This window comes from Notolabrus celidotus, chromosome 13 (assembly GCF_009762535.1).
Source record: "Notolabrus celidotus isolate fNotCel1 chromosome 13, fNotCel1.pri, whole genome shotgun sequence".
NCBI lineage: Eukaryota > Metazoa > Chordata > Actinopteri > Labriformes > Labridae > Notolabrus > Notolabrus celidotus.
Genome location: NC_048284.1, coordinates 33,278,908 through 33,306,042, shown reverse-complemented (window position 1 = coordinate 33,306,042; position 27,135 = coordinate 33,278,908). Strand labels below are relative to the sequence as shown.

Here is a 27,135-nt window from a genome sequence, read left to right as displayed (position 1 = left end):
CCTCACTTCACCTGCTAGCAGAGTGTCCTCACTTTACCTGCTAGCAGAGCGTCCTCACTTTACCTGCTAGCAGAGCGTCCTCACTTCACCTGCTAGCAGAGTGTCCTCACTTCACCTGCTAGCAGAGCGTCCTCACTTTACCTGCTAGCAGAGCGTATACACTTTACCTGCTAGCAGAGCGTCCTCACTTTACCTGCTAACAGAGCGTCCTCACTTCACCTGCTAGCAGAGCGTCCTCAATTCACCTGCTAGCAGAGCGTCCTCACTTTACCTGCTAGCAGAGCGTCCTCAATTTACGTGCTAACAGAGCGTCCACACTTTACCTGCTAGCAGAATGTCCACACTTTACCTGCTAGCAGAGCGTCCACACTATACATGCTAGCAGAGCGTCCACACTTTACCTGCTAGCAGAGCGTCCTCAATTTACCTGCTAACAGAGCGTCCACACTTTACCTGCTAGCAGAGCGTATACACTTTACCTGCTAGCAGAGCGTCCTCACTTTACCTGCTAACAGAGCGTCCTCACTTCACCTGCTAGCAGAGCGTCCTCAATTCACCTGCTAGCAGAGCGTCCTCACTTTACCTGCTAGCAGAGCGTCCTCAATTTACGTGCTAACAGAGCGTCCACACTTTACCTGCTAGCAGAATGTCCACACTTTACCTGCTAGCAGAGCGTCCACACTATACATGCTAGCAGAGCGTCCACACTTTACCTGCTAGCAGAGCGTCCTCAATTTACCTGCTAACAGAGCGTCCACACTTTACCTGCTAGCAGAGCGTCCTCAATTTACCTGCTAACAGAGCGTCCACACTTTACCTGCTAGCAGAACGTCCTCAATTTACTTGCAAACAGAGCGTCCACACTTTACCTGCTAGCAGAGCGTCCTCACTTTACCTGCTAGCAGAGCGTCCTCACTTTACCTGCTAGCAGAGCGTCCACACTATACATGCTAGCAGAGCGTCCCCACTTTACCTGCTAGCAGAGCGTCCACACTATACATGCTAGCAGAGCGTCCTCACTTTACCTGCTAGCAGAGCGTCCACACTATACATGCTAGCAGAGCGTCCCCACTTTACCTGCTAGCAGAGCGTCCTCACTTTACCCGCTAGCAGAGTTTCCACACTTTACCCGCTAGCAGAGTTTCCACACTTTACCTGCTAGCAGAGCATCCACACTATACATGCTAGCAGAGCGTCCACACTTTAACTGCTAGCAGAGCGTCCTAACTTTACCTGCTAGCAGAGCGTCCACACTTTACCTGCTAGCAGAGCATCCACACTTCACCTGCTAGCAGAGCGTCCTCACTTTACCTGCTAGCAGAGCGTCCACACTTTACCTGCTAGCAGAGCGTCCTCACTTTACCTGCTAGCAGAGCGTCCTCACTTTACCTGCTAGCAGAGCGCCCACACTTTACCTGCTAGCAGAGCGTCCTCACTTTACCTGCTAGCAGAGCGTTAATGGCAGCCAAAGTCTGGAGAAAGCAGCAGAGCTCCATTTGGGATTACTTTGAATATGACTGTGTCTCTGATAGGAGGAAGTGCCTTGCAGTGGAAGGTGGTAAAATATGTGGAACATTTCTCAAGGGGAAAAATCCCACTAATCTTAAAGACCATTTGAAAACTCCCACAAGACGGCTAACCTAGCTTACCTTGTCAAGGCAAGGGAGAGTGCCCAGCCCCCTTCCCCTGAAATTGAAAACAAAAAGTTAAAACGACATAAAAATAGAAACTGATGGAAAATGCGAAGTGTTAACCTTGCTCCTAAGTTTAGTGTTAGTGAACAGTTAATTATCAAAAGCATCAGCAGCTGCAGGTTAATTCATAACGGCACAGGAAACACCTTAAATCACCTTGAGGGACAGTGGGGGTCGCTAGTCTTTGGCACCTATATTTTGGGGGCTGCAGGCTGAGAGTTTGGAACCCCTGGTCTACTCAGACGCATCAGTTCTGCTGAGGTCAGCATGTCCAATACACCCTCCCTCAAATCCATTTTCTTATGTGTTTAACTGTAACATGGTATTGTTCATGTACTGGGATCAGCACAAGGTGCATCTGTATTATAGAGGCGGATATGGAGCTTATTTTAGACTCATAATAAAGCTGATCCTTACATCATCTTGACCGCTTGGTACACCCTGGAAGGGTCGCCAACCTTTCACAGGGCAAACACAGAGAGACAGATAACCATTCACACACACACACTCACACCTACGGGCATTTTAAAGTGACCTATTAACCTGGTGAGCATGTTTATGGACTGTGGGAGGAAGCCGGAGTACCCAGAGAGAACCCATGCATGCAAGAAGAGAGAACATGCAAACTCCACACAGAAAGGCACCTGCTGATTCAAACCAGGAACCTTCTTGCTGTGAGGCAACAGAACTACCCACTGCACCACCGTTCAGCCCCTATTAGTAACTGATTACAGTATAGATTAAGCTCAAGTGAAGGAAGATCTTCCATGTGTGCACAGGCATTACCATACCAACGCTACCTAACTTAAACAATATCTTTAGTAAACATTATCTTCTATTATAAAGTAACTTCAGTGTGGAGCACTGTGGGATGGATCAGCCTGTTGCACAGTTTGACTGCAGTGATTCACATGACACATGGGGAGAAGAAAATACCTGAGTAATGTGAATAATAAAGTGAGAGTTTGGCCTGCTCGATAGATTACATTTTTATCAGTTATTGATCACCTTCATTGTATTTTCTTTTAGCAAATACACTGCTCACAACAAGTTAGAGATATTCAGCTTTCAGAGGAAATTTCAGAATGCACCTTTAATGCATTCTTACCTTTTACAGGTGAACTTAATTCAACCTTCTCTAAACTTTTAAATGCACACATCCAACATTCAATTGTTGTTATTGCAGAACATGCTGCTCTCTAACAAGGGGATGCAACAAGTGTCGGATCCATAAATCCTCCTCTATTGGTCCTTTTCCACCGGCCCGTCTTAGCCCTACCCTACTCAACTTGACTTGACTCGGTTTGTGTTGCGTTTCCACGGGCACGGTACCTCGTGTCAGATACCAGTTTTTCATCCCTGCTCTGCTCTGGTTCCAAGCGAGCTGAGCCGATACTAAAAGGTGACGTTGACGGACTGCCGGCCACTGATTGGTCAGAGAATGTCGTCACCGAAGAGTCATGAGCACAACGCCCAACACAGCCTTCTTTTGCTTTCCTCTCTTGCTCAGCCTGCGACGAAAAGCCACAGACCAAGCAGCAAGTACACAATTGCCTCCATTGTTTGTGATTGCGTTTGTGTCGCGTTCAAACTGACGTGGACGTAGTTTCACGCAGCTGTGTTATGACGACCCCGCTCACCGGGAGTCGGAACTCGGGCTGGTGGAAAAGAAACCAAAACCGAGTAGAGTCGAGTAGAGCAGTCGAGTCGAGTAGGGCTGGAACTGTGTCGTGGAAAAGGGCCATTAATGTTCTGGTTTGTGTTTAAACCGGCCTCATCATCATGACACCAAACCACACCTATCAGTCCATCAACAACAGGAAACCTGAAAGATCTGCAGCCTGTTGCACCAGCTGTGTGTAAGTTCAAACGTAGCCTAGTTTGAACGTAATTTCTCATTTAGGATGGAGTTTACACTCTACTAACGTTTTGGGCGTTGCACCAGCTGAGATAGTTCAACGTAAGCCTAAGTTGCAACTTAATTCTTACACTTGGGTCCTAGTAGGTGTAAAGTCCTCTGTACAGTATATCGGCTGCCATGGCGCGTTGTTTTGAAAAGTGGGATGATGAGGAGATACAGAGGGTCCTCCCAGCTATATGACGTCTGCAACGTGATATCCGCGAGAGATTAAATCCTTTGGAAAAAGGAAGGCAAGATTTGCCCTCCTGTGATTAACATGTTGTAGTTGATAATTTTACCACTCAATGTCACTTTTATTATACACACTGTAGATTAAGGATTCAGACTGTAGTTATCATTACTTAGTTTGTTTCAGCTGTTGGTCAGTTCTGGGACGATTAGGCACGAAAGATAACAGTGCATCAAAATTGGTGCTTTCTTCTGATTGGCTGCTGGAAGTGTATACGTCATATCTGCGACAATGTAGTTAAGATGAACCTTACGTCTCTGTGGTGCAACCAAACAATCACACAACTTAAGTTACAAACTAACTAGTTTCAACGTATGGTTTAGTGAGGACTTTACACACTAACTTAGGACTCAACCATAGACTGTATAAAATATGGACGTAGTATCCGTGACGTCACCCATCTGTTTCTGAACGCTGTTTTGAGACCAATCGGCTGCGGCAGCCATATTGCTTCTGTCGAGCCAGTGTGACGTAAAGAGGCGGGCTTTGAGCCTCCTAGCCAACAGCTGCAGTGTTCCTGCAGGCAGCTGTGTCTCTCATTGGAAGACTAGTAACCTCAATATCTTCGAAATTACCGAATTAGAATTTTTTTTTTACTCCCCTCACAGTGAGAGGACATCGAGGAATTAGCTATTCAGACTACACTCATCTTTTGTACCAGGCTGTAAACATGTTTATTAATGCTGCAAAGATCGTCTTTTCCCCATTCATGTGTATGTGACTTCCGGTACTTCCGGAGCCAGCCTCAAGCGGATCCTCGATGAACTGCAGCTTTTAACACTTCCGCATTGGACTCATATTTTTAGACCGGAGGTTGCCGCTTGGACTCAACTTATGCACAGCTGATGCAACAGGCTGCTGGAGAAGATCTGTATGGAGGAGTGGGCCAGAATCTCTGCTGCAGTGTGTGCAAACCTGGTAAAGAACTACAGGAAACGTCTGACCTCTGTAATGTAAACAAAGGTTTCTGTAACAAATATGAAGTTCTATTTTTCTACTGTATCAAATATTTATTTCATGCAATGAAATGCAAATTCATTATTTAATAATCATACAGTGTGATTTTCCAGAATTGTTTTTAGATTCTGTCTCTCACAGTGGAAGTGTACCTACAATAAAAATGACAGACCTCTCCATTCTTTGTAAGTGGGAAAGCTTGCTGAATCAGCGGTGTATCAAATGCTTTTGCAAGGACCAAAAAGTAGACCACATTACTCCAGTTCTTAGATCTCTACACTGGCTTCCTGTCTGTCAGAGAATAGACTTTAAAATCCTGCTGATGGTTTATAAAGCACTGAATGGTTTAGGCCCAAAATACATTGCTGATCTGCTACTACTTTATGAACCACCTCGACCTCTGAGGTCCTCAGGTACTGGTCTGCTTTCAGTTCCTAGAGTCAGAACGAAACATGGTGAAGCAGCGTTTAGTCATTATGCACCACATATCTGGAACAAGCTCCCTGAAAGCTGTAGGTCTGCTCCAACTCTCACCTCTTTTAAATCAAAGACTAAGACTTTTTTATTTGCCACTGCCTTCCTATCTTAGATTATTTTAACTCACTTTAAATTAAAATTTTAATGTAATTTTTAATATATTTCTAATTTTCCTTTTCTTTTCTGTTTTATCATATTTGTCATTTTAATTGTGTTATTTTATGCCTGTCTGAATGTCTCCAATGCTTTTAATGTGTTAATGTAAAGCACACTGAGTTGCCCTCGTGTATGAAATGCGCTATACAAATAAAGCTGCCTTGCCTTGCCTTTTTTCCCTCACTGTATATTTGATTGAAATAAACATTTGTAAATAGTCTGTGATCTTTTATTTGAACTCAACACTAACTGGAGCTCGAACAAGTCTCTTTAACTGTTAAACATCATTCATCTGGAAGAGTTCTGTTTGTTGGTTTATTGTAAAAGTGTATAAACAGTGAACTAAAGTCACTAATGAAACATTTTACACACTCATCACTCGTTACACTGAAAACTGCTGAAAATGCAGTATATGTAAGAAGTGTGGAGAGGCTGAGGCCGCTGCAGACACCAGTTTGAAAATGTCTTCAGTGTGGATTATTTCTGTTACATTTACTTAATAAAGACTTCTCAATAGGTAATATCTTACATTTCAATAGCATTCAAACATTGTTATAAGTTCACCAGAGAGCACAGATGCCTCAGTCAGTCCGTGTTCAGAGGCGATGGTATAATTATCAACATGTTTCAATGAACGGGTGTGCCCGTCGCAGCAAAAGGAATCCTCCAGGATGCTGCTGAAAGTCCATCTCGTGTCCGTGTCCTCTCAGTTCAGTTGTCTGATGATAGCGTTAATGTCAGTACCACGAAACCCTGGATTTCCCAAGTCCTTCAGAAGCCCGGCCTTATCCCTCGCAGCGTGACGAGCCACCGACAGCTTGAAAGGCAACAGGAAGTTGTTGGCGGCCCTGAAGCCCTTCCCTACAGAGTAGATCTCATGGATCAGGTCCTCCAAACAGATGATCCCATGTTTACCTGAGAAAGAGAGAGAGAGAGAGAGCAGGATTTAGGGAACAAGGTTCAAACTGAGATCCACTACGTTCTGCAATGTGCCTTTTTCATGCAGGTGTGTGGCTCTTTCTTGTGCCACCTGTTACAATCCTGCCAGCTGCCCACACGGTCGTTCAGCATGGCCTACAGTAGTTTTGATAATGCTGAGGTACAGACGGACCCACTGCATGCAACCAATTTGCAGAGACTCGTGCTACCTCCCAACTTGTCTTAAATTGAACAGTGTAGTCGATCGAACAGGCACTCCACACGGGCTTTTCACGTAAAGGTAGAACACTGTTTTCTTTAAATGACTTTGACCTCATGAGGGAGGAAAGCATCAAAAAGTATTGACGTATGTTTTGGTGAAAAGGAGGAAAAAACACGAGATTCAAAATTACATTCTTTAATGACATGACTTTGACCTTGTCCTAAATCTCTATTGGTGTGTACTATGAATGTAAGGATATATCGCAAATCGGTAAAAATCAATACAAATAAGGGTGGATTATAATCAATTCAACAACATATGTATCTGGATATTATTTTTAAACAGTAGAAGGCGCTATCTGCATTTTACTCCTCTTGTTCAACATCATTACATTACAGCACTATTACAAACACTCAATCAGTTCATTACTGACAAATGCACAATATTTAGATTGATATTTATATTTTTATATTCATATTGTCTTTTTTTAATTGTGTTCTTGTGGCTTTATTCAGGACCTGAGAAACGAAATTTCGTTCCATCTCATGCGACAGCTTGTGTTGGAGGTGTTTTAAGTTTAAAGGTGACATTACGCTTTTTTCATCACTATATATATCAGTCTAAGAGGTCCCCAAAACATGTCTTTAAAGTTTATGCTCAAAAAAACATTTTTAAATCAGATTTTGGTCTGTCTGAAAAACCCTTTTCTTCAGCCCTCCTCAGAACACTCTGTTTTCTCTCTGACCACGCCCCCTCAGGAAGTGGATGTGCCTCGGCTCTCCAGCACGTTGATCTAATATTTACATGTTGGCTGAATATACACGGCTGCTCACAGACCTGCGTTACTTCAACCCTCTGAATCTGATCCAGAATCTGATCCAGAATCTGATCCTGACGGAGAGGCGCCTGCAGCAGGACCTTTCTGAACCATTGGTCACAGATTTAGTGTGTAGCTATGTGGCTATGCTAACTAGCGCTAGCACTTTTCCATGAAAAATAAAAAAATCATCCACTAGATCTTCAAATCTGCAGACGTGGGGAGTAAAACCGACGTTTGTGTTTATTAAGACAGCCTACAACTAGCATGCCTCTCTCCTAAGCTCCTTGTTAGCACACGTGTGCAGGGAATGAAAAACAGAGGAGGGGTTGAGTTGTATTTTATACAGTCTATGGGCTGAACAAGCTCCGAGCTCTGACTCCGTGACAGACCGGATATTGTTGTGACGTAACAAAAACACTGAAGTCTGAAACGGCTCGTTTCACACACATTTACAGAAAGGTGGAGAAATCAGAACAGGGGCAGAATGGATTTTTTTCATTTTCGGGGGGTTTGTAGACATGCCAGGGACACATATTTCAGGTAGAGAACCATTAAAAAGTCAATTTTGCATGATATGTCACCTTTAAACACTTTCTCACAACAAGTGTGTGAATTCTTGAGTCATGGTCAGATTTCCTAAGTCCAGTGACTGTGACCTTTGACACTCAGAATATTTGTACCATCTGATGAATTTCCTTTTCAGTTAAAAGAAATTATGGCGCTCATTATTACATTTCCTGCTATGCTATTTTCTAAAACTGTATCTGCTGTTTGGACTCATCATGCATCCAAAGGCTCAGCTTCAATAACTTGATGAATAAATTATAAATGTTGGTGTTTTTATGTTCAAGCTTTCATCCTGTGTCGGTCACTTCAAACGATGACTTACCCATGTGCTGCTCGATGAAGGTGTTGTCTGTGAGAGGAACCTTCTTCTTGATTACTCTGGTCTGTCCTCTCTTCAGAATCAGCTCACGCACTGACTTCAGGTTGGGGAATCTGTTGTTGACATTGCGATGTGTACGTGTGTTTAAATAAGCAGATAGTTGTTACAGAAGCTTGAGTTTTTAAAAAACAGAAGTCAAGAGTTCCTCACCCCCAGGCCACATACGGCTCCAGGATCTTCATCATGGCTACAGAGGTCTTGTTGATTTTGACGAAGGCCCCGCTGAAAATCTGTCTGAGCCTTAGCATCTGGACCACCTTCAACACCTTGGGACTGGCACCTTTAATCCTGGGTACAAAACAACAACAACACAGAGCTCACATTCACGTCCAAGAATCCTAGCTCAGCTTGTACAACAACACTGAGAAGACTAAACCAGATCAAAACCGGACACTCCGTTAATGCTTCCAAACATTAATCAGACCCCATGTTTGGGGGGGCGGTAAAGCACGATGAGTGGCACAGAAGTGTTGGTAAAGATGGATAAGTTCTCTTTGGGACCTCGTGTAATTTAGGGCTGCAACCATTAGTCGACATAATCGATTACGTCGACTACAAAAATTCGTCAACGGAGAAAATGTAGCGTCAACGCGTCATACTATTGTTGTTGTGATGGCTGGAGCCACACAGTGAGTTACCTGGCTGTGGGAGCATGGCACTTCCTGGAATGAACAAAAGGCGTGGCCAAGGGTGAAAGGGACTTTTATGCTGAAGCCAGCTGAGTGGAGCAGACCATGGGCTCTGATGTCACAGGGGGGGTTTGGGCTTAGTTAGTATTACTTTGAATTCAGTTTGATTAAGCATCCATTTTGATTACCCCTTGAGTTAAACTTGGTTTGGCTCAACCACTATATAAGTTCCTTGATGTCTCATTGTGTCAGGTCTGTTTGTTTAGCTCACACTTCACCTTTTGTTGTGTTAAATGCAGTTATGTTAAGTTGACCTCTTTTATAGGCCTAGCTCTTATAATTTTGGTTTGTAAATTTGGTTTGCCTAATTTGGGGTAAAATAAAAAAACCCACTTCTCTTTACAACTTACACCTGTGTCTTGTGCCTTACTGCTTGGTCCCTAACAGTTATTATTTTTTTCGGCCAAAACACTTTCATCACTGAAACAGAATGTTGTGGTGACGCACTAACGAGGCCAACTATGTGTATGTGTGATAGAAGTGAAGTGGCAGGTAAACAAAGTAGCGTAGCAGAGTGATATGTGACAAACAACACTGTAGATCGGACCCCCCTCCTCTCTGTGTTACCCTGTGAGACTTCAGAGCAGAGCTCGGGATGCGAGGATTTTCATCTGTTCCCACGGCTCTACCTGCTTCAAAGTGTGTTAAATCTCTTTTTTCTAAAGTCCAAAACGTGTAGGATCGATATCTGTAGCTGTGACTTGAAGCTAAATTAACTGTATATTTTAACTCCCGACGGCCGCCGCTATCGGAGTTAAAGCTAGGGTTGGTAATCTCGGAAAACTAGCATGAATTTGAATGTAGCATTTCCTCATGACTCTGTCTAACTCCTCCCCTCCTCCCCTCGGAGCTCCTCCAAAACCCCCCCCCCCCCCCCCCCGCTCACATGCACGAGCGCCGCTGATTCATGACCATATGATGGTGACTGATTCAAAAACGGTCCTCACCAAAACATTATCATAGTGAAAGTTAAAAACACAAACAAACATGGCTGCTGTTAGCACTCACAACTATCATGCTAGCATTATCCAGTTGTACTGGTGACATGATATCTGGAGAAAAGTTATAACACATATATAATACTGTAACAGATCTACTGTTTGTTAAACATGTTCAGTGTAGATGTTCTTAATTCCTACAGTGTTGACAGTCAGTGAAGGCATCAGGAGAGGTGTAGAGTGTGTGAGCTGGAGAGAGGAGAGACAAGAGGAGAAGTTCTTCATTCATTCAAACATTGATTGTTGTTTTGTTGGTTGGTGTGATCATGACCGACAGTGACCGGTTATTAGAGATCAACGTGTTCACCAATCGTCTCGTCATCCCTACAGACGGACGCTACAGTACATCTACATTTTCTGTAGGACTTACTTAATGTCATTAATTCTTCTGCTTGTCAGAGCCCCCGTGGTGAGAGCTTTTTAGACTCTGATCCGGACTACAGTCCTGAGCAAAGTACCTTATTGGGTCAGAGGGGACAGGCCCGAGGTCGAGCGAGAGGGGCAGTGAGCAGAATCAGGGGAAGCAGAAGCAGGGGAAGCAGAAGCAGGGGAAGCAGAAGCAGGGGACGAGGAGTGAACGCCGGGGAAATGTACCGCAGGAGGCGGGCAGAACGGCAGGACGGGATTTGAATGGTTTAAGATTTTGGGTCCACCAACGGTGATTGGTTGGTGTTTTCCCAGGTTTACTCCGGCTGCAGATAGCAGATTTTTTCACTCTTTTTTAAGAACACATCATGTATTGATCGCCATCAGGACATAAAGATCATTTTAACCAGTATGACAAAAAGTGGATCTAAATCTGAACACCAACCCCAGCTTTAAGCTACTTTGAAGATTAAAAACTACGTTCCTGTAGAACCCTTCACAAAAAAAGTCCCCTTATGTTACGTAGTCCAAAAAGCTTTATTTTGAAAGGGCTATAACAGGAAGCAGCATGCTGTCAGTTGCAGTAACTTGAGAAATCTCAGAGTTAAATAAAGAACCTGTAGATGACCAAATATGTTTCGGCAAAGAATTTTCATTTCGGTGCATCCCTAATATTTACGCAGTAAGAAATCAGTGATACTTTGTTTAACTTACAGCACTGTTAGCAAACATGATATATATATAGCCTTATAGCCTAATACAATAACAACAATACTCTGTTTTGTTCCTTCTATTTAAGTTGTGCTAAGCAAAGGCTTGTGGATTAGTTTGTGATGAGGAGAGGCTCATCATGCACCCCTCAAATACTTCAGCCAAATAATCGTGACTAATGGAAAAAATAATTGATAGATTAGCCGACACCAAAAATAATCATTAGTTACAGCCCTAATGTGATTACGAAAAGCCAGGAGCAACACCAGCGAGCATGCTATGTTGTCTGCCATCGTTGTTGATGTGAGGGAAAGTTCGCGCTAGCGCTGCTGGGAAAAGCAGTGATGTAGAAGTGACGTCATGAGCTGGCTCTTCAACGGGCTAGAGCTAGTGGAAAAACAAACTGGTGCAGAGTTGGTTTGCAAGTCGAACCAGCGCGAGCACCAGCCCGGAACTAGAACCAGGTTTGCCTTGGTCAAAAAGAGGTAATGGAGCAAGAGGTCCAAATGTGTCAGAGGAAATGTGTCTAGTTTAAATGTTATTCAGGGATTTTAACTTTCACAGATTTGCAGTCATGCTTTGTGGGAGAATGTGACATCATTTCACACACACATCTGTGATTCACTTGATTTCTCTTTCTTTCATTAGTTTTTATTTGTTCTATCTTTTTTGTATGTGTGTGTACTTTTCAAAAGAAGAAGCTGTGATTCTCTTGATTTAGCAGCTTGTAACAGTAGTCTTCTCTCAGCACACCGGGAATGCGTCTCTCCCGGTGTTCCGGTTTTAAAAGTGACCCTGTAAACTGGAGACCTTCAGCTGAACGTGTCAGTGTTTGTGGAGTTTACACAGCTGTTGAAACACAGAGGGAGCTCCTGGGAATGCAAACTAGTTTAGTTTTTATTAAGATTTTAAAATATCCTCATCAGATATTTAATGATCGTCTAAAGACGTTTATGAGGGATGCATCCGGCTGAAAGTCTCCAGTTAACAGGGTCGCTGTTTAAACCAAAACACCTGTCGATCTCTGCCACGGCTTTTTGAGTTCAAAAGGATTTTAAAGCCGTGTTGAAACGTCTTTGCTACTCGCGCTTATCTCCTCTCACGTGTTGATTCAGTGAATCCATCTGTGATGAAATATAGCACCATCTAAAACAGACCAGCTGAGTCTCTTCATGCTAACAGGCTAACTTGTGTTGCTCATAATGATACCTGCCTGTCCGTCTGCTTCTATGGTGTCATCTGTGATGAATGGCATTCCTCTTTGTGTTACTGCCCTCTACTGGTCTGGTGGTGTAGTGCATTTACTTTTTTTCCCTCCATACGTCACTGGACTGATTTACACAATCTACCCGGGACTTCAGCCCGCGGTCGAAACACAGACAACAATGGAAACCTTTTTACATTCAGGTGATTATACACTAATGTGAAACATACTTATGACTATTTTCATTTCTACAAAGCCTCTTCTGCCAAATGTCTCTGAATACAACACAACAATGAGAAGAGCTGCAGGTGAACTGAAGGGAAGCATGTTGATTGAAGGAATTTGGGAAGAAACGCTGAAACAATTCAATCATCAGCCAAGAAAACAAACATGAATCCAACTTTCAGTAGAGCTTACACTGCATGAGGTATATTAGATTTAAAGTAACACACTGTACATGAGGTCATCAGAGGGGAACAATAGTGAGATTATTTGTTCCAGCTGGGGGTGTACTCACTCTCTGATGCGGACAGCGAAGGCAAGTCTGTTCTTGGCAGGAGGGAGAGGAGCGGGCGGCCTGTGATCGGCTCTCCTAATCCGAGTTTCATCCCGGTGCTTCTTGTGACTGTCTTTCAAAAAGTCTTCCAAACGCTTGAACTTTAACGGCTTTCCTTTTGAGACCTGAAATAATAAGAAACATGAACAGCAGCGTTTAAATGTCTGTCATTATAACAGTGCATGTTCGAGGTGTAACTGTTTCACCTCTGTTACATTTCATCTTCAATGTGAACCAACAGTCTACACAGCAAACACTGGTATCCTGATATGACACCATTGTGGGGTTCAGAGTTAGTGTAGAAAGATGTAGTGTTGGCAGAGCTTCCTCTTCCAACCGTGGAGGAAGTGTGTAGAGAGGGCTTCTGTTTACATCTCATGTTGACATCTCGTGTGTGATCTGTTTACAAGTGGACAGCTTGAAGTACAGGTTTGATTTCATCCCTGACTCTTATTGCATCAGGTTTTATTATCTGTACTGGTAAACCATCATGTCTGCTACTGGTTTAAAAACCTCGATGTCTTGGATTCCTTATTTCTAAAGTTGTTCAAAACATCTGGTTATGTATCAAAGTGGGCTGGACACAAATATATGAAATAAATGCCACTGCGTGCGTCTACATGCATCCTAAATAATCAGTTTCACCTGTAAGGAGTTGATTCAAAATGATGGACTAACCTGTTCCTGTTAACAAGCATTGCTGTTGCTGCTTTATTCTACATTATGTGTTACATGTAAATAAAACTGTAACTATTTCTTCTTGGCTTGCGTCTGTGATTTAAGACGTCGGTAATTCAGTTTTGTATTTATGTGGATCATTGAGACATTCTACAATCCTTCTTTAAATGTGGTGACAGATGTGGAGCTGGGCGATACTGAAAAAGATGTTATCATGATAAAATATTTCGTCAGTCGACAGTGGTAATTATCACGGTAAATATCAAATCATTATTGCCTGAAGTTTAGTTTTCTCACCAGCTTCTTGAATCCCTAATTTTTGACGGTCAGGGTTCCCACTTTTTTCCAGAGATCATTTTCTAGGACTTTTTTCAGCGATGATCAAGCTGGTATGTCCAGTCCCTCCAGGATTTCGCGGGATTTTTTTGTGATTGTTGCGGCCCAAAAAGCTTGCTTTTTTCCCCCAATAACATCTCAGGGGCAAGTAAATACGCTAAATTACAGATGTTTTTAGAAAACATTCTTGATGTGACCACTGTGACTGTATTTTGATTCTCTTGATTCACAGAAAAATGCCATGAAAGGACTATATTGCACATTTACGACGGTCCCTGAATGCACCTCGCAGCGACTGATGCACAGTCAGTTCACGGCACTCTGAAATGAATCTGCATCTTTGATGACTAGGAGTTGATCAAAACTTACTAAATGTGTCTGATGTATCACCAAACTGGATTAAATCAAGCTGTAGATGCAGAGCTTTTTACGGTAACCACGGCAACAACGTCAAACATCAAATATTAAACAGACGTCCCCGGTTGTGGGTAAAAATCCTCAATGAGGATGAGACAGATGCATGGAGGTGAGGAGAGCTGGTTCATAAAGCACACCTGCTGCAGGTAGAGACCAAGCGAACACTGAGCCCCTCAATCTATAAATAACAACGTTGTCATGGTCACTTGTCCTGCCTGCTGTCCCCTCTCTTCACCCGTTCTCTGTGTGTGTTTTGTTGTTGAAAAGTGCCGATCAAGTGAGGACTTACGTTTATGTTCCAAGGAAGTCAAATTGATGACAAAACCGATGACGTACAGGGGCTGAGATTGAGGTAATTGTTCAAATTTGCGGGAAAGCTGCGGTGATTGTATAAAATTGCAAGGCCGCGAAAAAAATCGCGCTGATTGGTTGAATTTGCGTTGATAGTTGCGATCGCGAAATCGCAACTTCCTGGAGGGACTGTATGACAGTCTAAATTTAGTTCCTAAATAACCAAGTAACAATGATGGGCAACTCTCACCTCAGCTTTCTCTTTTCTCAAAAAAATATAAAATGAGCTTAGTAAAAAACAAAAGAGCCAGCAAAGGACTCTGGAGGCTGTCTTACTGAAATAATTAATAATAATAATAATGATCAGAGGATCAGTGCATTAATAGACCTAGATAGAACTGAATGACAAAAATGGTCACAGATGTTTCTCAACTCTAACTGAAAATGTACCTGCTCTATCATGATATTCATCCAGCTAAGTGGTCGATATACAACAAAGCGAATGTCACATTCAAATAAAAGTGTTTATTTGAGTTACCATAAACTCAGGAAAAATCACACCGGTGTAAAGACGCCCTCTGTATTTGAAGATCTCTCAGAGATTGAATACAGTTTAAACTGTTTCCTGCGTGGAGATGTCTATTATGATCAGTGATGTCTACAACGTTCAGTTTCTGTGCAGCTGTGTTGCTCTTTTTGCTCTGTTTGTTTTCACTATCAGGAGTTTGCACTCCTACTAGCTACAGTAGGGTAACTGAGCTCTCAGCCTGCAGGGAAAGTTGAGAGGCACAGACCCCCAAGCTCTCTGCCCGACTCCGCTGGTCACTCTTTAACTTAAATATAGGACTCTTTGAATCAAAAGAGATCTCCACAAGGTGAATTTACCATAAAACATAAACAATATACCCTTGTTTTCTGTGAATGCATTTATTATGACCCAGTGAGGGAGAAAAGACGGGAAAAAAGTTGCGCAGCTGGACCGGTCTCGTGCACTCAGCTTTCAATGAATGAGGATGTGTTTTTTAAATTGTGCCAGGTCGCACGCAGTCATGTTGTAATCATTTTCCAGGACAATAAGTGATTTTCCAGGACATTTGACTTTTTCCTCCCATTTTCCAGTACTGGAAAACTGGTCAACTGTTATCCAGTACTGGAAAACTGGTCAACTGTTTTCCAGGTTTTCCAGAACGAGTGGGAACGCTGACGGTGCTGACAGGAAGTAGGTCTTTTGTATAAGATGAGATTTTAGTGAAGTTTATGTTCGTAGATTCAAATTTCTCTTGTATGTTGGTTGGCCACTAGCATGCAAAGCACATTAGCGCTCCCTCCCTTTCCAGCGGTTGGAGGTGTAATTACAGGTTTCAATATATCACGTTCTTATTGAATATTTTCAGTCAGCTGATTCAAATCAAACATGCTTTAAACTTCATACACCTCCCTGATAGCTGAACCAAATATGAGACCACATGATGTTTGTTCACTGATAGAAAATCTAAACAAAAAATGTGTTGAGTAAATTCCTAACACACCGAAAAGCCAAAACACTATTTTCGATAGTCATTGGCATCTATTTGAAAATTATTAGAATAATCCCCCCATGCCCCCTCCCTCACCCACACCCACACACACAGTGATGTGAGTGCTGAGCTCTGACAGGGAGCAGAGTCATGGACAGGTAGAGATCCTCATCTCACCTCTGAGCTTCATGTTCCCCACACAGAGTGCTTTTAGAGTGGGGGGCTCCCTCCTCACCGTCCTCACACTGATTCATAGCAGAGCCTCCACCTTCTCTCTCACACACACACGTCCCACTAACAGCCCGTTTGTGTGGCAGTCTCGTTAACCAGCAGCAGGACGAGGTGCTGCTAGTCGTGGGCACTGTCAGCGTCTGTCTCCATCTTTATGTCTGTGTTTCTGTGACGCAGCGGTCAGTGTGTGTTTACATTTTACAGCCATGCTCAGTCTCTGGAAATACGTGTGTAGTAGTGTGAGATTCAGAAACTGAGAAAATTGCCACGACTGTCGCTGATCTATTCTTCTTCTTCTTTTGCTATTTGAATGAATTTGATTCAGTTAAAACAAGTTTCAGTATTTATGGTGACATTGACAAGACATGGCAGGACCTCTAACAGATCACTTTCTCAGAGCAGGGATGAGAGACATCAAAACACAAATGGTATTCTGATCAACATCTGGAAACACCTGATCATCACATGCCAGGTGTGAACAGTCAGATTCAGAGCTTTTGGAGTCATCAATACTAAGAAACCTTCTCAAGTCAACACTTTCATACAAAACTCACATGCTGCTTTTTGAAATCTCCATCTTTAAGTGAGATCTCATTCAAAGCAGTCCTACAAATAAGTATTCACCAGGTCTCACCTGTGTGCATGTCTAACATCAGATCTTCTTCCTCATGTACCTGTATTTGAGCTTCTCCTACCCTGCATGAAGCATACCCTCTATTTGACTTCAAACCCATCACACCATGACTTACCTTCCTCTTGTCGAGCAGTGCGAGCTTGGCCTGCGTGGCTTTAATGGCCTGGTATGCTTTCCTCTTCTTCAGCAGATACTCAGGGACCAGCTTGATCACCTTCTTGGATCTGAAAACAGGAGCAGACACACAGTAAACACACTGCAGGGAGCTTCAGAGGAAGAGTCAAATATTAAGCTTCACAGATGACAGAGGTTATCTTTTACTGCCTTTAATCGGTGGAAGATATTTATTTTCTTCTGTTATACAAAGTGTCATAACTGCACAGCTGGTGATGGAAACATCTGTGGCTTAATATATGTGTTAAATGTCATCCCAGCAGATCACTAGATACAGTTTTCTACACTAATAACTCAGAATTTAAACTAAATATCAAACTATCCTTTAAACAGAATGACTGAAAAGTAATACGCATGCTCCTTGTTGTTGTGCCCCGGTAGTTTACACTGAGCCCCATGTGAGAAGAAGGAACCTGGAAACCGCTCCTTTTACATCATAAACCATCTCAATATATTTTTACATCGAGGGAGTAAAACCGTGTCTCCATGAAAAGACTCAAACCAGTAAGACTACAGAAACAGAAACAGCAGATGGACTTGGATGTTATTAAACAGCAAATACATACTCCGCTTCCTCAGCCATGGCGACAGTTGAAGACTCCACCGTCGCTTGCAGATGACGTCAGAACTCCATGTGGTTTCGATGTTGGGCAGCTGTGTGGGCGCACCACTGCCACCTAGTGGTCAACAAAGTCCACAAAGTCCGCCCAAGTACCTGTCCTATTACTTCAAGACATTTTATTTACTGGGATTGTAGTGGCCATTTGTACGGAAGAGGATTAGGGCCACTGTAAAAAAAATAAAAATTAAGGTCAAATTTTTTTTTTTAGATTATTCTGAGAAAAAAGTCAGAATTCTGAGATTAAAGTCAGAATTCTGTCTTTTGCATCAAACCATCTACAGCAGGGGCGTCAAACTACTTTCAGTTCAGGGGCCACATACAGCACAAGTTGATCTGAAGTGGGCCGGACCAGTAAAATTAAACATAATAACCTATAAATAACGACAACTCTAAATTTTTCCCTTTGTTGTAGTGCAAAAAAATACAAGTACATGAAAATGTTCACACTTAATGAACTATCTTTCTACAAAAACAGTTGTTGTATTTTTTGCCATGATGTGTCTCATAGTGGGCAGAATATTTTTTTCTTTAAGCCCTGAAACCTGCTGCTAACACACCAAACACACAGGTTACCCATTCACCTGACACAGAGTGTAATGTTTACAGCAAAAGAACAGATAGATTATAATAATGAAGAAGCTAAAGTTGACTATTTTGGACCCCTCAGCTCCAGCAGTAACAGTTTGTATGCAGGGGTGTAGTGCTTGTGTTATTAGTTAGTTGATCATCTTATAGTGCTCGAACAAGTCTTTATGAATCTCAACTGGATTATGCAAACAGCAAGTCATCTATTTCCTTACTTTGAGAAAAAAAGTCCAGGAAAAAAAAGCGCCATTCAGGTGTGCTCCGTCAGCACTTTGATTTTATGCGACCTCCAGAGGAAAATTTTGAAATAGCAGTTACTTTTATTTCAAAATTGCATTGCAAAAGAAAGCACAGTCAATGCGGCGTCTACGTATACAGGTCTATGGCTGTGACCACCAGCTCCGGTCCCAGGGAGAGAGACGGGGAGAAGAGGGAAATTTACGGTGAGGCAGATGAGGGTCCGCTGCCCTAACTGAGCGGGTCAGAGCAGCAGTCTGACGTCTGTACATCTGTTACAGCAGTGGTTCCCAAACTTTATCTGCTGGGCCCCCACATACATTACCAGTTAATGATGTAAATGTTATTGTATATGTTTTATTAGCACAAGTAGCTCCAGACAGTGAAGTTATGCTATACTGAGGGAGCAGATGTGCAGAAAGCCTAGAGAAGTAGACAATTTGTGTTTTTTTGTCTTCAACAGAGCAAATAAATGCTGGAAACCAGTCCCTGTGTCAGCCTCAATCACATCCGTTATACTCTGCTTGGGTCATTTCTTAAGAGGAGCCACCAGCGATTAATGTTCAGATGTAGGAATAGAGAGCAAAATTCATACTTTGATCACCGGGATGTTTTGCTGTTAATACATCAACTGTAATATATGACTGTAATTAAACACTCCTAATGATTATTAATAACAACATATTTGCATACCAAGGTAGAAGTTGTGATATATAGCGTGGCCACAATTATGTTAATGAATGAATGAATGACAAAAGATAAAAGTACTCTGTACATGGGTAAAAAGGTAATTCATTACTCTAACATTGACTGATTGAAGCGTTTCATCAGTGGTCCCTTTATAAAATCAACATAGTAATACTCAGGGTTCCCACTCTTTTCCAGAGATCATTTTCCAGGACATTTCAAGGACATTTTCAGTGATGATCAAGCTGGTATGACAGTCTAAATTTAGTTCCTAATTTAGTTCCTAAATAGTCTAATATGTTCCTCTCAGTGGAAGTCTACGTTGAAGACATGCAGTCTATGGCTATCCATGAAATCATCTCTTACCTGCTTAAAAATTATGGCAAATTGATTATAGAATAATGCAACCGCAGATGGACAGAACTTCATTAGTGCAACCAAGTGACAATGATGGGCAACTCTCATCTCAGCATTGTCTTAACTAAGTAAAAAACAAAAGAGCCAGCATAGGAATCTGGAAGCTGCCTTACTGAAATAAATAAATAATAATAATAATCAGAGGATCAGTGCATAAGTTGAGCTAAATAGATCTGAAAGACAAAAATGGCAACAAATGTTGAATGGGGATGTGTTTTTTTTAACCTTGTTAAATCGCATGCAGTCATGTTGGAACAATTTTCCAGGACATTTTACTTTTTCTCCCATTTTCCAGTACTGGAAAACTGGACAACTGTTTTCCAGGTTTTCCAGTTTTTCCAGGACGCGTGGGAACCCTGATTATTAACTTCTGTAGACCTGCTCACAGCAAACATACAACTGTATGGATTGTTATGATGTAAATATAGTTTAAAGTAATCAATTTAGCATTTTTAATACTTTTTCTTACATTGATATTTCTTCAGTGGCATCCGGCGGCAATCTTGTGTCTCTTAACTTCATGGGAATCAACTTCACCAACAAGATGCATTGTGGGATAAATACGTGAGCTAATACCGCTCAGCTACAGTCTTACCATAAGTACAGATGAAGTGCAAATCAAGCGCAGCTGCACTTTTGATTGTTAGAGAAATGTGGCCGACTTGTGCACGGTCAAGTGCCAAGCACCCAAGGATGTAAGTAGGATCCAATGCGCGCAGTGGGAAAGCCCCTCAGTCCCAGTTCTCCCCACTTAAGGCTGATTTATACTTCTGCGTTGAATCAACGGCGTACCCTACGTCGGGGGTCCACGTAGCTCCTGTACCTACGCCGTGGCCTACGCACGTAGCTGACGTGCACCTCCTCCAAAATGTAACTCCCCGTAGAGCCGACGCGGACCGCAAGCTCTGTGATTGGTCCGCTCGGCGGCTTTGTCTTTCCCGCATTTACAACACTTCCGGGATCCCAGACATCGGCCGCACATCGGCCGTGTATTTCATCTCCTCCTCTCTATTCTTCATGTAATCATGTCTGTATGATAAACAGCAACATGTATCAGCTGTAGATTAACAGAACACGCTCTGAATCTCTGTGGAAAAGTAAACAGAGATCGTAGTGGGACCCGAAGCAGGCGGCTGGCTATCAGAGAGACCACACTGCCCTCAGGCGTTTCGGTGGAGAATTGCTGCGCGACACAGACTCACCGACGCACAAGTATGTGGGGCTCATGTCCACGTCAGCCCCTGCTGCGTAGGGGAGACGCAGAAGTATAAATCAGCCTTTAGCTGAGTGCGTTTTGTCATGCACAAACTTGTTGACATTTTGGCATGTTAAAGGGACATTTGAATAGAATAGAATATATCTTTATTGTAATTGTACAATGAAACTGAAGTGCAACCCATTTCACAGCAAAAAATGCATTAAAAGAAAAATAGTTAACGAATAAAAATCATAAGAACAGTAGACAAACATAATAAATAAAAACACAGAGACACACAGAGTGTTCAACATTCAGACATTCAAATGTTTGCACAGTCCCCAATTTAAATTTACATTATGTAGCATTTAGTGCTCTTATTGCTTTAGGGTCAAAACAGTTTTCAGCCTGTTTGTCCTGGTTTACATAGTCCTGTATCTTCTCCCCGAGGGCAGCAGTTCAAACAGGCGGTGTCCCGGGTGTGTTTTGTCCCTGAGGATCTGTTTGTCTCTTTAGGTAGTTTGAGCTGTAAAGTTCCTCCAGGGAGGGGAGAGGGCAGCCCATGATTTCCTGGGTGGAGGTGATGACCCTCTGGATGCATACCACACACACAGTATGTCAGCACACTCTCTATAGAACAGTGATGGAAAGACACAAGAGGTTTTTGTGAAAGGTGGTTCTTCTTGAGGAGTCTCAGGAAGTAAAGCCTCTGCTGCGCCTTCTTCACTGTTGCTGTGGCGTTAGCGCTCCAGGTCAGGCCTCAGGTAGAGGCTGAATGTCTGTTTTTTCCCTCCTGAAGTCAATGATCAGCTCCTTTGTCTTGAAGATGTTATGGACCAGGTCCTCACACTACCCACTTAATGATGGTGTCCCTGGAGTGGGTGGGGGTGCAATCGTGAGGGGGGCTCAGCACACAGCCCTGTGCTGAGGCTGATGGTTGAGGAGGTGTGGGGGCCTACTCTCACCCTCTGGGAGCGATGTGTTAAGAAGTCCAGGATCCAGCAGCAGATGGAAGGTGACAGTCCCAGCTCTGCCAGTTTGGACACCAATCTGCGTAGTGTTGAAGCATGTATCAAGTGGTTAAGTGCTCAGGGATTTTTAAAAGCAATTGGAACACACTTACCGACCCTCTTTTCATCATGCTATAGTTTGAGAAGATAACATTGGATAAGACAAAAAATGCAGCTGATTGTGCTGGTGTTATTTGGGACAATCTTCCCCAACATGATGCATTGTGGGATAAATACGTGGGCTAATACCACTCATCTGCGGTCTCACTGTAAATACAGATAAAGAACAAATCAAGTGCGCTGCATTTATAACATAATATAACAACCTTTATTTATACTTGAGAGATCATTGAGGGGCAACCCTCATTTACAATGATATCAAGTCCCAGTGACATTTAAAGAACAAACTAACAACAAGGAATCGCTCTGGTCTCGGGCATGGCTGAAGGGATCCCTTCACAACCACATACCCTGGAATCTACACTATGATTGGCTGCATAGGAGTGAGACATCTGATTGGTTACAGACATTGCCCTGCAGTCTCAAAAATTCTATTCACAAATGCAGTGAGGTTCACAAATTACAAACAGTTCGTAAATGCAGACTGAACAGTCCGTATATAAATGTAACAAGATACAAGGCAGCCCAAGGTTGAAATAAAGCTCAACTAACTGCTGTACTGTCATTTTTAGATCCAAACTGGTTGATCTCCAGTGCTAACTTGGTATCTCGTGAGCACGTGAAACTTTCTCGTGCGCACGTGAAAGTATCTGGTGCGCACGAGAAAGTATCTGGTGCTCACTGAGTGCTGCTGGACCCAGGTGGATGAAGTAGGCCTCCAACTCATCTTGAGGGACAGCGCTGAAGCCTGGAATGTGTTTGTAGCTAGAAACACTGTCATAGCAGTGTGACGTGGGTCAAACACCCTGACTTCTTAGTGGAAGTTGATGGCTGGTTGTCCATCCGACATGTACTTGCTGAGCTTCTCCTCTGCATTGTTGTATGGCTGCTCCACTGTATTGAGGATGTGTGTCTTGATGGCAAAAGAGAGGTCTAGCCCCTCAAAGTACTGAGCACAGGCTTCATACTGTAGATTTTTGTTCGCTGCAAAGTTAATCTGCAGATCCTGGAGGTAATCAAATATACTGGTGGTCATCGGGCGTCTGCTCTGAAAGATCTCTAGAAGCTGAAGAATAACTTTACACTTGTCTGCCATGAGTCTGATCTGGACCTGCAGACTTTGAGCCATGTCACCATTTGCAGCATTTCGTAGAGTCTCTCCACAGATTGTGGAGCGCTTTTGCCACACGTCTGTAAATAGAACAACAAAATTAGTCAAACGTTTCTTTACAGCTCACCAAAACAAACCACAAAAGCACTGATGTAAACTGTCTCTTTTAAAAATGACTTGTTAAATATTTGTAAGTTCACAAGATAGAGTGAGGGAGGGTGAAGAATAATGTAAGCATTATTTGTGTCAGACATTTTGTTATGATAGGTGGAAACTGGCCTTACATTTATCTCCATCTCTCCTTGTGGCCCAAAGTGCTCTGAATGGTACTGCACTGCACTGAACCAGGAGTTCAAGGGTGTAGCACATGGATTTGGAGCCATGGATGCCTTCCTTCCTGCTGAGAGACTCCAAGATAGCAGCAGCCAATTTGAGAGTTGCGTGAGAAGAGAAGATTGTAGCCGAAGACCCCCTTATCCGTTTTTGTTTGAGTTTTTGTCCGCGTCTATTTATAAATGAACTGGTGTCAGAATCATGGAGTGACGCCGATGGACCCCAGTCAGGGTTGGCCGAAGCCGAACGGGTCAAGCCGGAGGAGAGCCGCCGGGAGGGTAAGCCCACCTTTACCATTTTCCTCTAGCTGGCAGCCAAATGTATGCACGGGCATCCAAGCCTCGGAAGCCCTGGACATGATGTGAATCCCTGGGGTTGTGTTGCCGTGACACGATGCCAAAGTTTTTTATCTTAAATACTGTACTTAAGCATCTTGAAAAACCTGGAGCTCATGCCAGACCTTGATTCCCAGACTTCTCTTCTGCTTTTAATAAGATGCAGCCTCACATCTTAATGGAGCGTCTGGCGTCCCATTTTAATCTCCTGGACCAGCTGCTTATGCTGATTTTACATTTTCTTACTGGACAAGTCCAGCAGGTCTTTGTGAATGGACAAATGTCCAAAACATGTATATCTAACACAGGTTCACTTCAAGGTTGTTGTGCTGTCACCATTGCTGTTCATCATGTACAAAAACAGCTGCAATTCATTGCCTGAGAACACGTTCCTTGTTAAGTTTTCTGATGACACTGTGCACTTGTCACTGCTCCATGGTTCAGAGTCTGACCATGGTCCTGCTTTACTTGACTTTGTTACATGGTGCGATGACAGCTACCTCGACATTAATGTCTCCAAAACTAAGGATATGATTATTGATTTCAGACACATTACTGAGCACAAAGTTAGTGTCATTCACGGGGAACATGTACAGACTGACGAGTCATACAAATATCTTTGGACTAAGTTTGATTCTAAATTGAAGTTTGATGTCATCATGGAGTTTAGCAGAGGATTTACCTGTTGAGAAAGCTGGACTCTTTTAATGTCAGTAAGAGGATTTTAAGTAACTTTTATTGTTCTTTTATTGAAAGTCTTTTAGCCTTTGCTTTTATCTGCTGGTTCATTGGCTTACCCATGAAGGAGAAGAACAGCCTGCAGAGCATTGTAAAGGTTTGTTCCAGGATCACAAGAATCAAACTAAGAGACTTGTGTTCCCTCTGGGAGAATCAGGTGGTGAAGAAAGCTAAAACCATTATTGGCTAGTCATCACGTTCTTTGCCTTCAGCTCGCCGTTTTTATGCACTGTTGAGGAGAACTAATCGTTACTCCAAATCATGTATCCCTTCTGCCATCAGGCTTTTAAACTCAGACAGTAGTCATTTTAGTCATTTTAGTAACATTGGTATGACAAAGTAGATTATATTTTCTTTTAATCCTTGTTTTATTTTACTGTTATTTATTTACACTTCATGTAAACTAAATTTACTTATTGCTGTCCTTTGCAGACCCTCTCGTCTCATGAACAGATCCGGTGCTTGACTTGTAGCATATACATATAATGGATGTGTTGTAATGTTAAATGTTGTATGGTAAGCTATAAATGAATTGCCCTTCTTGGGATCACTTAAAGCTGGGGTTGGTGTTCAGATTTAGATCCACTTTTTGTTATACTGGTTAAAATGATCTTTATGTCCTGATGGCAATCAATACATAATGTGTTCTTAAAACAGAGCGAAGAAAAACTGCTATCTACAGCCGGAGTGAACCTGGGTAAACACCAACCAATCACTGTTTTTGGGTCCCAAAATTTTAAACCAATCAAATCCTGTCCTGCCGTTCTGCCCGCCTCCTGCGCGTACATTTCCCCCGCCTGTACTTCTCGTCCCCGTCTCCTGCCTCTGCTTCCCCTGACTCTATTTACTGCCCCTCTCGCTCGACCTCGGCCTGTCCCCTCTGACCCGATGAGGTGCTTTGCTCAGGACTGTAGTCCGGATCAGAGTCTAAAAAGCTCTCACCACGGGGGCTCTGACAAGCAAAAGAATGAATGACATTTAGTAAGTCCTACAGAAAATGTATCTGTATCGTAGCGTCCGTCCGGACCGGACGCTGTAGTGATGACGAGCCGATTGGTGAACACGTTGATCTTTAATAACCGGTCACTGTCGGCCGTGATCACGCCAACCAACAAAACAACAATCAATGTTTGAATGAATGAAGAACTTCTCCTCTTGTCTCTCCTCTCTCCTGCTCACACACTCTACACCTCTCCTGATGCCTTCACTGACTGTCAACACTGTAGGAATTAAGAACATCTACACTGGACACGTTTAACAAACAGTAGAGCTGTTACAGTATTATATATGTGTTATAACTTTTCTCCTGATATCGTGTCACCAGGACAACTGGATAATGCTAGCATGACAGTTGTGAGTGCTAACAGCAGCCATGTTTGTTTGTGTTTTTAACTTTCACTATGATAATGTTTTGGTGAGGACCAGTTTTGAATCAGTCACCATCATATGGTCATGAATCAGCGGCGCTCCTGCATGTGAGCGGGGGCGTCGTTTTGGAGGAGCTCAGAGGGGAAGGGGGGAGGGGTTAGATCAGGGGTGTCAATCACACGGCCCGCGGGCCAAAACCGGCCCGCCAGGGATTCCAATCCGGCCCGCAGATGACTTCCAAAAGTGAAAAATTACAGAGAAGACCTTAACTGCAATTTTTCAAGAAAATTAACTGCTATTACAGATTTGTCCTCTAGGGGTCGCATACATTCACAGTGCTGACGGAGCGCACCTGAATGCCGCTCCGGGACTTTTTTTCCCCTAGAAGAATATTTGCAGTTTGTATAATCCGGTGGAAATTCGTAGACTTCTTAGAGCACTTCAAGATCCAATCAACACTAAAGTTATCTTATATGTAAACTTGAAAAAGCAGGAGCAGTGGATCCACTATTTTCGAAAAAAGGAGCCACATATCGTGTGCATGCTTACCATACATGTGTGTACGTCATAGGTGTGCTCCGTCACTAATAGCACTAGCACTACACCCCTGCATACAACACTGTCCAGCAAGCACACTGTTCATGCTGGAGCTGGGGGGGGGGGCATAATAGTCAACATACAACAGCTTTTTATGTAAAAAGATAGATCGTTAAATGTGTACATTTTCAGAATGTACTTTTTTGCACTAAAACAAAGGGAAACATTTTGAGTTTTTGTTATTTATAGGGTTATTATGATGCTATGATTTTACTGGTCCGGCCCACTTCAGATCAAATTGGGCTGTATGTGGCCCCTGAACTGAAATGAGTTTGACACCCCTGGGTTAGATGGAGTCCTGAGGAAATGCTACATTCAAATTCATGCTAGTTTTCCAAGACTACCAACCCCAGCTTTAAGTTGTCTGAATCTGAATAAATTAGAATATGGTGAAAAGTTTGTTTATTACAGTAGTTCAATTCAAAAAGTGAAACTCATGTATTACACAGATTCAGTACACACAGAGTGAAATGTTTTTTGTTTTTTTTTACTTTTTATTTGCTTTTTTCCAATATTGGAACGAATACACAAAACAAACACAAACAAACATGAATATAGTAAGGGGCACCTTCTCAATATCTACATTGTTGTTTTATGAAGTCTTTTCTGCACAGCAGGTATCACCACATGTCTTTTT

General features: G+C 42.7%; 1 protein-coding gene across 1 annotated transcript; it reads right to left on the bottom strand.

Moving 5' to 3' along the window:
* Positions 1-5,649: 5,649 nt before the first annotated feature.
* rpl7l1 (ribosomal protein L7-like 1) lies at positions 5,650-17,841 on the bottom strand. The gene is made up of 6 exons (XM_034699552.1): positions 17,710-17,841; positions 17,085-17,193; positions 12,827-12,990; positions 8,492-8,629; positions 8,285-8,394; positions 5,650-6,349 (listed from the first exon to the last, which is right to left on the bottom strand). The coding sequence occupies exons 1-6, from the start codon at positions 17,724-17,726 to the stop codon at positions 6,141-6,143; spliced, it is 747 nt and encodes a 248-aa protein (XP_034555443.1). The 5' UTR covers positions 17,727-17,841; the 3' UTR covers positions 5,650-6,140.
* Between the last annotated feature and the right edge of the window lie 9,294 nt (positions 17,842-27,135).